Source organism: Caretta caretta, chromosome 1, assembly GCF_965140235.1.
Source record: "Caretta caretta isolate rCarCar2 chromosome 1, rCarCar1.hap1, whole genome shotgun sequence".
In the NCBI taxonomy this organism is placed as follows: Eukaryota; Metazoa; Chordata; order Testudines; family Cheloniidae; genus Caretta; species Caretta caretta.
Window position 1 is genome coordinate 97328520 of NC_134206.1, and position 15683 is coordinate 97344202.

At 43.6% G+C, this 15683-nt stretch overlaps 1 protein-coding gene across 3 annotated transcripts in view; it reads right to left on the reverse strand.

The window, feature by feature from the left end:
* ABCC4 (ATP binding cassette subfamily C member 4 (PEL blood group)) overlaps positions 1-13015 on the reverse strand; it is a 205787-nt gene extending 192772 nt beyond the window's left edge. Inside the window, exon 1 of one of the 3 annotated variants that reach the window (XM_048853377.2) lies at positions 12766-13015. In XM_048853377.2, coding sequence (XP_048709334.1) covers positions 12766-12839 — 74 coding nt within the window. In that variant the 5' untranslated portion in view covers positions 12840-13015. Of the gene's footprint in view, positions 1-10958; positions 11014-12098; positions 12288-12765 lie in introns of those variants that run through there. The other 2 variants (XM_048853385.2, XM_075129321.1) reach the window with 2 other exon arrangements.
* Positions 13016-15683: the final 2668 nt, after the last annotated feature.

The window sequence follows — 15683 nt, forward strand, 5'->3', positions numbered from 1 at the left end:
CTTTCTTGAGCAGTAACAGCTAATTTAGACCCCATTATTTTATATGTATAGTTGGGATTACATTTTCCAATGTGCATTACTTTGCATCTAACAACACTGAATTTCATCTGCCATTTTGTTGCCCAGTCACCCAGTTTTGAGAGATCCTCTTGTAGCTCTTTGCAGTCTGCCTGGGATTTAACTATCTTGAGTAGTTTTGTATCAAAACTCCAAAAATACAATTAAGAGAATCGCCTGCCACTGTCAGTGCTTCCTGCAATAAAGTTGCCTAGAGCCTGTTTTGCCTCTTTCCTTGCCCTTGTGGTAAACGTTGAGCAGATCGGACATTTAGAGGGAGAATGCTCTTCCCCCAAACATGCCAATTATCTGACATGTGCATCTGATGCTGGGAAACCACCAGGCATGAGAAACACATCTTTTGAATTCAGGCTTCTTTGCCTTCTGATACATCATGTTATCCTTTAACTATCTCTAAATAAAACTAGGTAACCCTGTGTACTAATGTAACCTCTACTATAGATCCACATAGCAACAATGTAACCATCCAGTTGGTGATGGTTGTCCTAGAACATCCAGAGTTCAGTAATGAGGGCGGGGGGGAGGTATGTGGCTGCTCCAATGGCTACTGCTAGTAGAATTTTATTGTTCTGGCTGCATCTATTGCTGCATCCCATGAGAAGAAATATGCAGAGAGCACTATTCAAAGGAAGAAGTACCCGTATTTTACGTTTTGAACACTACTGAGTATACTGCCAACACTTAAACACTAATAAGCAGTTTTGGATCTAAGAGAGACGCAGAATTCCACACAAGATAAATCATAGCCAATATTGTGTTTTTTTGGTTCTTCAATTTTTTGTGTCAATTTCAATTAAAACTTCATCACCACCCCAAAGTCACATAATTCACAGGGATTACAAATCTTGTTCTCACAGTTTATAGATTTTGGAATACAGATAAAGGACCAAAAAAAAAAAAAAGGCTTAAACCAAACTGATTATCACTACTGACAGACTCAAGTGAAACAGATTCAAATGTACAAAATAGGATTATATGAAGCTGAACATCTACCAGAAGTCAAATGTTCACAGTATCACAGACACATGGTACAACCTCATTTAAGATTCTTACATACCAGCATTATGTGCCTTACATTTGATTAGATCAGAGCTCTATCCACCAATAAGGATCTTTAAAAGCTGTTGCTACAGAGAATTTAAGAATTCAAAATCAGTTAAGAGACCAGAAAATCTCTGATAGTCTAGATTGTCCTTGTAAACTTTTATCATTACTCTAGATAAGGGAACTCATGTTTTAAGACTTTTTTTTAAAAAATGAAGTTTTACAGATAAAGAAAGATTAGGTGGGTGTTTTTGCTTTTTAAGTGAATTTATTCCTTCAGAAAGGTTTTGGTTTGAGACATCCCAAGACTGAAGTTCCTTATTTGTCCACAGAACAGGATCAGCACAAGCAACAGCAGTGCAAGTTTCACTACCTTTAGTGTGTCTCAACTGGAGTGACCACTTTGGGGGGTAAGAGTTCAGTTGCTATTCTTACTCAATCCCTAGACTATTTACTAAGAATAACAACAGGGATACCACTTGTGAATGTGAATTGTGTGGCATAGACATCTATCAATTTAGAACTGAACTGAGACCATCTTATTTCCCACATGCTACTTCACAACCATCAAAGAATAATTAATTGCAGGCACTGCCAACCTCGATTGGGCTTGACTTGATAACCTAGAGGTCAGGTTTCTGTACTCCTATTAGCAAGACTCAGTCATCCAGATGGTAAGTCAGGCAATTCATCAGGAACTCAAGTCTTAAAAAAAGTAGGCTCCTCATATTTTTTCCTTTCTTCACCTTTGTGCTTTTTGTCATGCTGCCTCTACTGCTTGGAATGATCTTCCAGTTCTTGTGCATTGGCCAATTACCATCTCCTTCAAAAATACTCTATTTGTGCAAAGCCTTTAAAAGTGTTCCTCGAGAGTAATTTGCATATATTAAAAAGGGGGATGTTATTGGAAGAGGCCCTGAGCATTCTCTGTTCAGGCTAAGAGAACATCTCTTCCCCAATATAGGGGATTAGAGGATCATGAATGAGTGCAAAGGTACCACACTGACGTGGAAGTCACCAGAGAGGCACTGTGAGCAGGCCGAGCACTCGCCCCTCCAGCTCTGTCAGTCATGTATACGAGGGAGGAGGCCTTTAAAAAGGAGGAAACTGCAGGAAGATGAGAGAAGAGATCACCCTGAACAGGAAACTGCTGGAGCGACCCCTAAAGCCACAAGGGGAACTCCCATCCAAAAGATCTCCACCTCTATCCCTACACGGAGTGCAGTATTCCCAATGTAAGCCTCACAGAATGAGCCCAGCCAGCTGACTCTTCAAAAACTGCTATGCAAGCAGCACTGAAACAAGAAAGTACTGTTGGCCTTTTTCCTTTTGAGTTGGCTCCAGGAAGACATTATCCTCAGGACACAGACATTTTTTTTTTTGATCCCCCATCTAAAGATACTGAAGAAGACGCACAATGGGCATGGTCCCCAGTTTGCAAGGACTAGGAAACCGGGGTCTATATATAGGCCACCCACGGTAGATAACTGGGCATGGCCAGAGTCTCCGCCCATCTGGGAGAAAAACTTTTTTACAAGGATCAAGGACACCACTCTGGAAATAATCCAAGAAGTAATCTGTGTCCTTAGTGAGTCAAGACAGAGTCACTTAGCAACCTGACACAAGCACACGAGATGTACTCCTCCTCAGAAACACTTACTCCTCTAAGACACCATCCAGAACATTGTGACTGGAAGAGGGACTCATTATCTGGACCAGCAGTTATAAAATGAGACTATCCTACAAACATGGACTTGATGGACATAACTGCATTCATACTCCCCTTCGTATGTTATCACATGACGTATCTTGATCAATCCTGAGTCCCATATAAAAAGGCTTCTCTGGGACTCTAAGATCACATACAGATGATCTGTGGCTTAATAGCTTCAAGGCTGTCCAGGGAAATGTTTGACTTCTTCCAGCTCCAATTACAGTGACTACACTGACATTTAGATGGGTGGCAGAACCTCAAAGTAGGTGATTAGTCTCTGAAGAAACAGTAACTTAAGTATACATAAGTCATGGGGGAGGGGGGGAGTAGGCCCTTAATGTTCTGGGGCCTTGGAGTTCTGGGGCCTGATTTTCCTCACACAGCAGTTTCACATCAATGTAACTCATGGGCCGAATTCTGCCTGCACGTGGGTGCAACTCATATTAACTTGAATGGGTCTTGCACCTGTGTGAGGACAGATGTGGGTCTATTGACCTCAGTTGAGTTAATTCTCTATTACACAAGTATAAGCGAGAAGAGAATTAGGTCCCTGCTATGGTTTTTGGAATCAACACTGTCAAGCCAGGTGTTTTCTACACAGAAGAATAGGATCCTATCTCCTAAATCACAAAGCCCTGCTATTCTGAGATCTGACAGTGATCCAAAAGGCATTTCTTCTCTGACTGGAAAGAATTTATTACAGAAAGACTGAACTGATTGGCAGTGAATCACTTGCATGGTCCCTCAGTCTAGGGATGGTGGATCAATACACCACTTGGACAGTGAGTACCTGTTATATTGTGCTCAACAACAGCTAGTATTTAAAAACAGTTTTCACTTTGTAGGAGAAGTCTGCAGAGTTTTCCAGAAATTGCCTAAAGGATTTATGTTATTACATGCACAATTAGCCTTTGGAATTCACTACCACAAAATTATCACTGAGACCAAGCATTTAGCAGGATTCAAAAGAACAGTAGATATTTATATGAATAATAAGGACATCAATAGTTACACTAGATAGTATAAAAAAAGAGGGATGTAAACTACTAACGCCTGTGTTTAAGAAGAAATCCTCCTTAGCCGATTATTCCACAACTGTCCACAAGGATTCTTGCACCTTCCTCTGAAACATCTGAGGTGAAATCCTGCTCCCACTGATTTCAGTAGGGCCAGGATTTCACCCCTGGACACTGTCACGAAGACAGATACTAGACAGAGGCTGCTCAAGACATTCTGATGCCTAGGCAAAACTTCAGCATGCTGCCCCCTTCCTCACAGGCCTAGGGTGGCAGATTTGGCCTGGCTGCCCCTCAGTCATGACGAAGAAGTGGCTAGGCCAAATCTGCCATCCTATGCAACTGCTCAGTTTGCCTAAAGCTAGCGCAGCCCCTGATACCAAACTAATCTGATCACTCTTCTGATCCAATATGGCAATTCTTCTGTTTCCATGCTCTTTATTTTCATATTACATAGCGATGTTACTGCCTGTGGGGCTACAATACCTAACAAAAGCCACATCCTGTATATTTCCACAAACTTTAATTCCTTATGAAGATGGGTTTGGAAACTGCATTTTTCCAATTCTCCTCAAGCCTATTTGTAAATTACTTTACAGGAATCATCTGTTTATACTCAGCCTCCAGCTGTTTTTCAGGAGTTGGACAGGAACCATTTTGTTTACCCAAATTTTTCCCTTGCACTCAGATTTTATTTTCAAGTAGTTTCATAAGGCACTGCCTTAAATACTGAGCTAAATATACAACATGCATTGTGTGCCCTTTAATTATCAGCTTTGTAATTTGACTACAAAAAGCAATAAAGTTTTCTGGCATTATTTGTTCTTTGCATGGTTCTATTACCTTCGACTTTAAGTTCCTGCATACTTTCTCTTACTGACTATTCCCTTATTCATGTATTGAATCAATGGTCTGGCCCAGTTTGGAAAAAATCTAGTGTTATTTACCTTCTGGTTGTTTTTATCCCCAGAAGTATTGATAGAAACTACAACTTCAGTATTCTTACATACAATAGAATGTGTGAATTCTCAGTAAGTAACCTGTAACATTCCTATTATTTTTTTGTTATTCCCTTTAAGTTTTCTTTAATAGGCTCAACTCTTCTCTTTCATAATTTTTTATAAAAAAATTTATCCCCCATCACGGAAACTATCGACAATTAACACAGTAAGTGGACTGAGCTATGTCATTTGTTATAAAAACTCTTATGATTTGCAGATTGGCTGCCACTTGTTGCTGTTTACTGGCACTCTGTTTAAACAATCCCTTGGGTGTTGAAAAAGTGGATTTGCTTTTTGCTTGCACTACAAAAGAGGTTATTACATTCAGTGTAAAACTTTGTATTTTAAAGCCTTTGAGACTCAGCAATGCCCTCTGGACTTGCAGTTACACTGCCAGGTTGAAATACCCCTGAAGCCTCAGAAAAAGTTATTTTGTCCACAGCTTTTCCACAATAGGGCCTGATCCTCCAATCTGCAGAGCACTATCACTTAGTGGTGTTGAGCAGAAGTAACACAGCCAGTGATTTCCATGTTACCCCCCAATTGTGAGGTACCATTACCCTGGCAACCCCCACCCCCCCGATGCTCCACAATATCGAAGTGCCGAGTGAAATGTTAGAAGAAGCCATTTCAACTGCCTTACCCTCCACTCAGAAATCCAAAACCTTCAACCTCTCATAATATTCTGTCCCTTTTCCATGGGTCAAATTATGCCTACTTGCAGCAGCTTGGTGACCTCAGTTTGTGTTCCTGAATCACAGCTTTCATTTAGGGGTGGGGTGGAGGTTCTCTAGCCCCCATCGTTGCTAAGAAAATCTTCAGAAAGTGAACAAGGGGTAAAACAATGCGGTGTTATTTGCCTGAATCTACAAACTGCCTGAAATCATAACCGCCACTATTCATTTCAAGGTATGCTGTTTTATATCTTTATCAGTGATCTGGAAGAAAATATAAAATCACTGCTAGTAAAGTTGTATGTTGCACAAAAATTGGTGGAGTGGTAAATAATTATGGAGATAGGTCAGGTCAGTTATCCCAAGAATCTAGACTGGTCTGTAAAGTGGTCTTATTTGAACAACATGAGTTTTAATTCAGCCAAATGCAAGGTCAGACATCTAGGAACAAAGAATATAGGTTACACCAGGGATCAGCAACCTTTGGCACGTGGCCTGCCAGGGTAAGCCCCCTGGCAGGCCGGGCCAGTTTGTTTACCTCTGGAGTCCGCAGTCTGGAGGTTCGGCCAATCGCAGCGCCCACAGACCGCGGCTCGCCACTCCAGGCCAATGTGGGCTGTGGGAAGTGGCGCGGGCCGAGGGATGTGCTGGCTGCCACTTCCTGCAGCCCCCATTGGCCTGGAGCGGCGAACCGCAACCAGTGGGCGCCGCGGTCAGCCAAGCCAGTGGACGCGGCAAGTAAACAAACCAGCCAGGCCCACCATGAGGCTTACCCTGGCGGGCCACGTGCCAAAAGTTGCTGATCCCTGGGTTACACAGATGAAGTATCCTGGAATGGGGTGACACTAAAAAGGACTTGGCAGTAACAGCAAATAACCAACTGAGCATGAGCTCCAAGTGCAATGCTGCAGCTAAGAGAGACAACACAACCCTTAGAACACAGGAATATTGAGTAGGGATGGAGTATTACCTCTATATGTGATGCTATTGAGACCATTAACTGGAACATTGTGTCACATTCCAGGATCCACACTTCCAAAAGGATGTTGAACAATATGAAAGGGTTCAGAAAAGAGCTACAAGAATGATTTGCAGTCTGGAAAAATATACCTTACAATGAGATACTTAAGTGCAATATATTTAGTTTATCCAAGAGAATGTTAAGTCGTGATTTCATCACAGTCTACAAGTACCTACACGAGGAAGAGATTTCTAACAGTAGACAGAACCTAGCAGAAAAAGGCATAACAAGATTGAGTGGACTAGAAGTCAGACTAGAAATAAGATGCTAAATTTTAACAGCGAGGGTAATTAACCATTGGAACAACTTAACATAGGGAAATGGTGAATTCTTTAGCAGCTGAATCAGGACTGGAAGTCTTTCTAAAAGATATGCTATAGCTCAGACAGAAGTAATGGGCTTGATACAGGTAATACTGGATGAAATTCTATTTCCTTTGTTATGCTGGAGGTCAGACTAGATTATCATAATGATGCCATCTGGTCTTAATCTGTTAAAAGAGCTGTTGATTCTGAAGCCTATCAGTGGTAATTTAAATATTAATGATTTTGTTGATAATTAAAGCATGCAGAAAAGAGACGGCCAACCATAATATGGAGATCTGTACAATCTACTGCAAATGGCATCACGCTTTGTCTTAACTTTTCACTTTGCATCGCACTTTGTCTTAAAAAGTGGCTGGAGTGTAGGATGTGGACAGAATTAGGAAAACATTCCCTCTGCCACCCACCCACATTTGACGTTGTTCTCTCCCCTTGCTTTCCAGATGTGCAGTGGGAATTTCTCAAAGTGGAGGAAGCAAAGGGGCAGAGGTATTATTTATGAGCAGAATGACAGGAACAGGCAGCACACTGTAACCCTAATTTTCAATTTTTGCAGAGATTTGGGGTGGGGTGAAGGATGCAATCTCTGAGAAATTTTTGGTTAGTCTGAACCACCTGGGACATTTCAGAGGCAAAAAATCATTTGGTTATTTGATTGGTTCTAAACTGCAAATGCATATAAGCCATATCCCCACAAAGGTTTTTCCCATACACAGAAAATGGGGAAAATGCCAGCAGACCTAGTGACAAAAGTGTGTGCTTGTAGACCGTAATGTTTATTTGGCAACCCTCTACCACACAAAACTGTATCACGAAAGAGACGAAGTTATTATAAAAGAACTATTCTTGTTTACTAAGTATCTTGTAATAAATAGATTCAGAAAAAAATTTACATTAAAATGAGCACAGTTTGTCATGTGATTGTTGAATGAATAAACTTTGAATACAGCACAGCGTTATATTTCTGGTAAACAAAGAGACAGGAGGTTGCCTTTTTATCTATTACAAAATGCCTATTAGCTCAGCCTCCTTCTGATCTTAGAAAAAACTGCTTCTGTTTATGATGTACAAAAGCCCCAGTCCTGATATAGGCTCTATGCAGACCGCCTCACCCCTATTGAAGTAAGTGATTGGGACCTCAGTTATTTGAGCAACTATCCTCATCACTGTCTCTCCATATTTGGTGCTTAAATGCATTTTTTTTAAAAACAGAATCCTTTCTTCATTGCAAACTTGATAGACAGCCCAACAATGACTAATATTTTAATCTGACATTCTAAATCACAGCTTGACTTTGATAGCTCATACCCAAGTTGCATTACATTATGCAGAGCCCCTCTTTGAAGAGTTCCGCAGATATTTCAACTTGAACCTCTAAACCTAATAAATGCTAATGTGTGATGGTAAATATTTAGAGACTATAGGCAATACATGCACAAAGGTCCCTGGTTCTCCATTGCCTCATACTGGCCAGTTAGTCTGACATTTAACCCACGCAAAATAATGGAAAAGCTGATAGGGGATTCAACTGATAAACAATTAAAGGACAGGAATATAATTAATGCCAGTCAATATTGTTTTATGCAAAATAGGCCTTGTCAAGTAAACCTGATTTAATTCTTTGAATAGATTACAAGTCTGGCTGTGTAGAGGCAAAAAAACTTCTGTAAGGCATTTGACTTTTACACAAATTCAAATGAGAAATTACAAAAAAATTTAGCAGTCAGGGTAACTAACGAGTGGAACAAACTACCAAGAGACATGGTAGATTCTCCACCTGTTGATAGCTTCAAATCAAGACTACATGCCTTTCTGGAATACAGTACATGCTTTAGTCAAACACAAATTACTGGGCTCAGCTGGCAGATAATTGGGTGAAATGTAATGGTCTGTTATATACAGGAGGTCAGACTAGATGATCTAATGATCCAGTCTGGCCTTAAAATCTATGAAAAAATAGCATGTAGTTATCTAAACCTGTGCAAAATAGGTGTAAAACACTACAACCCTTATTTCCACAGGTGCAAATGACTACACAAGGTGCAAGTCACTGAAAAAAAAAAAAACCCAGACCCAAAATGCCTGTCTGCCCCTAATCTAGTAGTGAGTCTTCTCCACTGACATCTTGACTAAGACTACTGAAGAGAATTACTAAAATCTAGAAGTGGATAGTCGCTCACCTTAAATGACTTCCTTGGTAAGCCAATAGCACTATCATCAGATTGAAAAGTGCTGTACAAGAGCTGAATACCTATAATTACTAAGGCTTACGATTTAATTTTTTATTATTTTTTACTATTTTTTAGTAAAAGTCACAAACAGGTCACAGGCAATAACCAAAAACTCACGGCCAATGACCTGGCCATGACTTTTACTAAAAATACCCCTAAATCTTAGGTGCTGGGGGGGGGGGAAGGGGAGGAAGGGTGCTCCAGTGGACGCTGCTGCTTCTGGGTATGGGGGGCGGCCCAGGGCCCACCTGCCACTGCTGCTCCTGGGGGGGACGGCCTGGGGCCCTGCCACCAGAACTCCGGGCCAGAGGGCAACCCAGGGCCCCACCGCTGCCACTCCTCCAGGCCGGGAGGCGACCAGGTTCCCCGCTGACACCACTCCTCTGGGCCCAGGGGGTGGTGACCAGGGGCCACACCACCACTGCTCCAGGTGAGGAGCAGTCCAGAGCCCCGCTGCCACTGCTCTGGGTGGGGGGCAGCCCAGGGCTCCATCATCACTGCTCCGGGCAAGGAGCGGCCTGGGGCCCCACCACTGCTGCTGCTCCTCTGGGCAGGGGTGGCCTGGGGCACTGCTGCTGCTCCCGGACCGCTGCGCTAGGTCAGCACCCGGGACCAGTTGCCTGGGGCCGCCAGAGCAGCGGCCAGTGCAGCTGGCCCCAGGGCTGCCTGAGCAGCTAGGGGGGCCCTGGGGCCAGCTGCACCAGCCACTGCAGTTGCCGAAGTCACGGAGGTCCTGGAAGATCATGGAATCCATGACTTCTGTGACCTCCCTGAAAGACTTTCAGCCTTAATCTTTACCAATCACAACCAGAAGGGACCTCAAGAAGTAATCTATCCATCCTCTCATGATAAGGTGGAACCAAGTATACCTAGACCATCCCTGATTGTGTTTGTCTAACCTGTTCTTAAATACCTGATGAGGATTCCACAGCCCCCCTTAGGAATCTATTCCAAAGCTTATTCCAAAGCTTAACTACCCTCATAGATCGATTTTTTTCCTAACATCTAACCTAAATCTCCATTGCTGCAAACTAATCCCATTACATCTTGTCCTATCCTTGGTGGACTTGACAAACAATGATCGCCATCCCCTTCATGACAACCTTTTACATCTTTGAAGACTTATGTTCACCCTCAGGCTTCTATTCTCTAGACTAAAACATACCTAATTCTTTCATCCTTACCTCATGGGTCATGTTTTCAAAGTATCTCATCATTGTTGTTACTCTCCTTTTGACTCTCTTTCTTAAAAGGAGATGCCTACAACTGGACACAGTATTTTAGCTGAGGCCTCACCAGTGTGGAGTAGAGCAGGACTATTACCTCCCATGTCTTACATATGACTCTCCTGTTAATACAGCCCAGAGTGACATGTGCCTTTTTCAAACAGCATTACACTGTTGAGTCATCCCCCAGATCCTTTTCTGCAGTACCACTGCCTACCCAGTTAAACCCCCTGTTGTATCTGCGCAGTTGCTTTTTCTTTCCTAAGTGCAGCACTTTGCACTTGTCTTTTCTGAATTTTGTCTTTTTAGTTCCAGACTAATTCTCCAATTTATTTGTCTTCCCACAAGATAGCAACCCCTCCCAGCTTGGTGTCATCTGCAAATTTTATAAACGTACTCTCCACTCCATCATCCAAGGCATTAATGGAAAATAATGAATAATACCTGCAGGACCTGACTTGATATGTACTCCCAGTTTGAGAGTAAACCACTGATAACTACTCCTCAAGTATGGTCTTTCAGCCAGTTATGTATCTACCTTATAGTAATGTCATCTAGACCAGTGATCCTCAAACTAGGGCTGCCGCTTGTTGAGGGAAAGCCCCTGGCAGGCTGGGACAGTTTGTTTACCTGTCGCTTCCGCAGGTTCGGCCGACTGCAGCTTCCACTGGCTGTGGTTTGCTGCTCCAGGCCAATGGGGGCTGCAGGAAGAGTAACCCTAATAAATGAGCATACCCCAAAATAACAGGCAAATCTGGTAAAACCAGGTTTGTACATTTTTGTTTGTTCATCCCTCCATCCTCTAAAAAAGATTTCTGTACCTGCTCAGAACTGTTTGCAGGATCAGGCCAAAGTTTGATTACTCAAACTCTTCCTGCGTTCCCAAGAGCTCCAAACAACGAATACAGCACTTCTCCCCTCACCACTCCCTCCTTCTCTGCAAGTGAAGCCTGCACTGGGGGAAATGCTGCTCTTCCCTTCTCCTTTAGTCACCCTACCGGGAAACTTTCCATATCGGCTCTGCTGGAATCCTGATCCACAAAGTGAGAGAAGACAGATGGGAGGATAGACTGACACCCTTTTCAAAAAAAAAAAAAAAAAAAGAAAGTGTGCAGCAAACAATAGACTGATTCTCCATTGTCTTGCACCTTGAGTAATCATGTACACCTGTGTGAAATAACTGTAAAATGCTACCAAATCAGAATGGTCAAATTTTACATTAGCTTTGCAAAGGAGCAAATGCAGTGGAGAATCTGGTCCCAAGTACATAGTAATTTGTATGGGCTCTTCTCCCCATCCCACCCCACTGTGAAAAACTCTACCACCCCAAAAAGGATACAACCAATGGTCAGGAATGATACTGCAGGAAGCAGTCAGCTAATAATCTGGATGGCTGTTGCCTTGGGAGATTCCCCAGAGAGCCACCTGCTGCTTGAGGGATCTCATTTAAGACAACAGGAGTTTGCTAGAGATAGGGCAGATTTCTTTAGAATGAATAATGAATGGCTTGCCTCTGATCCATTAGGTAAGAAACAGCATGATTTCAGTCAACTTGCGTCAGAACTGGTCTCAGCACAGGTGGCTCAGACAATGGTAAGTGTTGACACAAGTAGAAAAGAAGGTTCCCCTTTCCCCAATTGCTACATAAAACAAAATGACACACGGAATAGTGTAACGGGGCTTGAAGCAACGGTAAACAAGGACCTTCTCCACAGTAGCAAGCCACAGGGGATACTTAAAAATGGGCACGCCTCTAAGGCCCCTGACTACCTGTGGGTAACAGAAGCAGGCAAGGGAGGTTGATTCCGCCGCAGCTCCACTTTACAGCCTGCCCCTGGCTGTGTGCTCCGGGGCGGGAGGGGGGTCTTCTCAAACCAGCTGCTCACTACGAGAGGTTAGTGGAGGGTTGGCTGAAGAACCCGCCGTAGCAGCCCAGCTGGTGCAGCAGGCTGGCAGGCAGCGCCAGGCGGAACTATTTCACCTCAGGAGTCGGGGTCTCATATGACCTGACCAGACCTAGTCTTTGAGAAGCGGGCTGCTCGCACCGAAAGACCTCCCCCCCCCCCCCCGCCCCGCCCCGCGAGCAAAGCGCCGTCGCCGCCCCCATGATCTGTCAGCGATGACACTTGGCCCACGGCCACCTCGGGGGGCAGGGGGGCCAGCTGCTGCTCGCGGGGCCCCGGCCCTGACCGGGGCCGCTAGCGGCATTCCCGGGCGCACTGACACCCAGCCTCCGCCCCGCGGGAAAGCGCGGGAAGGGGCCAGGCGCCGCCGGGCTGAACCAGGCGGCGGGGCGGGCGCTCTCCTCCCCAGGCTGCCTGCGCGCGGCTCGCTCCCATCCCCTTTCTGCACAGCCCGGCTCCGGGCGCCAGCGGCCGGAGCAGCCCTGCCGCACGGGGCCGCCCCGGGCCGGGGAGCCGGCGCGGCAGGGACTCACCAGAAGAAGAGCCGGGAGCAGAAGTTGGCAGCCCGCAGGGGGTTGGGCTTCTCCTCCCGCCGCGGCGCCTCCATCCCCCTGCCCCGGCCGCGCCAGCCGCTGCTCTGTCACCTGCTGCTGCTGCTGCCGCCGCTGCCTCGGGCGCTCTGTGGACCGGCGTGCAACAGGCGTGGGGCTGCCGGGTAGCAACGGCTTCCCCGGCTCAGCAGCACCGTGCGGGCGCCAGAGCCGCTTCCGGGAAACCTGACACCCGGCCGGGCACCGCTGCAGAGCCCGCCCCGCGGGGCTAGCGAGCGCCCGGGCTGAGTCCCCACGCACAGCACACGTGCTCCTCGCTGCCCCTGTTCAAGGGTGCATCCGATGAAGTGAGCTGTAGCGCACGAAAGCTTGTGCTCAAATAAATTTGTTGGTCTCTAAGGTGCCACAAGTACTCCTTTTCTTTTTGCAAGAAATGAGGAGTCCCATGGCTGGTCAGCCTGGAGATCCCGGGGGGAGTTGTGACATGGCCTTTACTGGGGGCAGGATTTCACCATAGATGTTTAAGCCCCCATCCTTCAAACACATATGCACACCAGTCCTGGCACTGGCTTCAGCTGGTTTGCTCAGGTACACAAGGTTTCTGAGACGCCTGTTTTCAGGGTTTGGGCCTTAGCAAAGTCAGTGGGACTCTGCAGGAGGCCAGCTCCATGGGGCAACTTGCAGGAACAAGACCATAAATTAGTGCTTTTCAACCTTTTTGCATTTACAAACTCCTAAAAAATATTGAATGAAGCTGTGGACCCCTTTGGAAATCTTAAGACATAGTCTGCAGACCCCCAGGGGCTGCTGGACCACAGGTTGGAAACCACTTCCTTAGATTGGCAGCTCTTTAGGGGAGAGGCAGTTTTCCTACATGTTTGTACAGCGCTTACCCTTTTTTGCACTACTGAAATACAAATAAGCACTAATTAGATTGCAGTTGACAGCTGCAGGAGGAAAGCACCATCACTCCTAAACTTAACGGTATCCACAAGACTTTAAAAATTTGAAATAAGACAAATATAACTGCTTAATGCTTCTGAAGCATTTTATCCAAGCTTTCCTCCAGATATTATCAGAAAATTTTATTTCCAAATCTCAGTTCCAAGTCCCAAGTTAATTGCTGTGATAAACTTTGCATGGTTTGGTTGCTACATGAATGAAGACTTTATAGTCTGAATGTACATGAGAAAAACACAGTCTTGAGTTCTTAGATATTAATAAAATTGATTGTCCCGCAAGTGAAAGTGCTCCAAATCCTTGTAAACGATTTCATGGTGGTAGAACAAAAATGTCTAGTTCAATATATCAAGAAGAATAATAGCTTGTGCCAAACAGAACTTCTTGAAACAACTGTAAAGAATGAGTTAAGCTCATCCTCACTGTGGCTTTTATAACTTATATATGGTATTTCTAGGGCCCTTCATTTTCAGTTTTTATTTTATTTAATTTTCCCAGGAATTTATCGGTGTTTATTGCCACAACAACAAAAACAGGTGCAAATCAGTGCAAAAAACTATTTTTCTGGGTAAACATCTGGGTAAACATTAGTGGACAGAAAGGGGAAAAAAGTTTTTAGTAGATTAATGCTCTGAATTGTATTCATCAATGTGGTTTGCTGTGGAACTAAAACAGAACTCAAAACACAATGCTTCCTCTGAATTTAAGAAAACAATAAATCTCTAATCCCCAAATAAAGCTTTTCATTTGAATAAACAGTTTACTGTTGCAGACTTAGGACTATTAGCCTATAAGTATTTATATTTAATAGTTGGGCCACACCATTTACAGACATACATTCAACTTCATCCTTTTCTCCTGTTTTTGTTTTAATAAAACTTTTGAATACTTTCTTGTGTTCTGAAATGTATTCTAATACAGATTTTCATTTTCTTCCCATTTTAGTGTGTCAAATCTTTAAACTGTCTTCTGCTAACAGTTTGAAATGTGTATGTGGTGGGCATGAGATTCACCAGTACGTTCAGATGTGCACGCACTTCAGAGCATGTGTGCTTGTTTGTTTATTGTGTGTATCTTCTAAACTAATGCATAGCCTTACTTCAACAGGCAGCTTTGCATATACACTCAGACTAACGTATTATCATAATACATATATCTCATACGATGTATTGTATTTTCCTAATAAAACAAGTTATTTTTATATATTTGAATGATACAAAAGTAGGGTGAATCAAAAAAACTGAATAATACTTTTTAAAATACCCAGGAATTTTTCAGTAAGAATCAGCTGAAACTGAAAATGAAGGGGCTTAGGTGTATCTAATGCTTTGAGAGTTATTGTGGCCAGCCATGAATGGGTGCTGTTGAGAAAAGTAGGTATGATACACTAACAGATACAACGAGAGAAGTTGTTAGAAAACTACATTTTTTAAATTGATACAAATATGGGAGAGGAGTCTGAAAAGAATCATAAGAATACTTATCTATTTAAAAATAAATCTAAATAAAGCATAGGGCTTTTCCCAGATCTTATCTTTGCTATGTCATATAGTGCACCCCCCAGTAGTCAGAGATTGTTTCCTACGCTATATTTTGGAAGTGCTCAGCTAGAGTTAGATTGTTGCAGGGAAGGAGGAAGGAGACTGAGATGGAAGTCTCTGCAAGTTCTGCCTTCCCATTCCATGATGTCTGACTTTTTCTGCTAGATGATCAGCAATGAAATAGTTAGTAGGGCTGCCATTTAAACTATCATTATAGCTTCCAGATACCACATTGTTGAGATGAAAGAGGACAGTTCAGGCTGTCTTTGTGGAGATTGAAGACACTACATAAATTCACATTTGAAAGGTTTAGAACTGTAAAGCTAATAAATCCCATTTCCCCAAACGTAAGCTCACATTCAGTAGAAACTGATGGGACTGACAGCAAAGTGCTGGTCT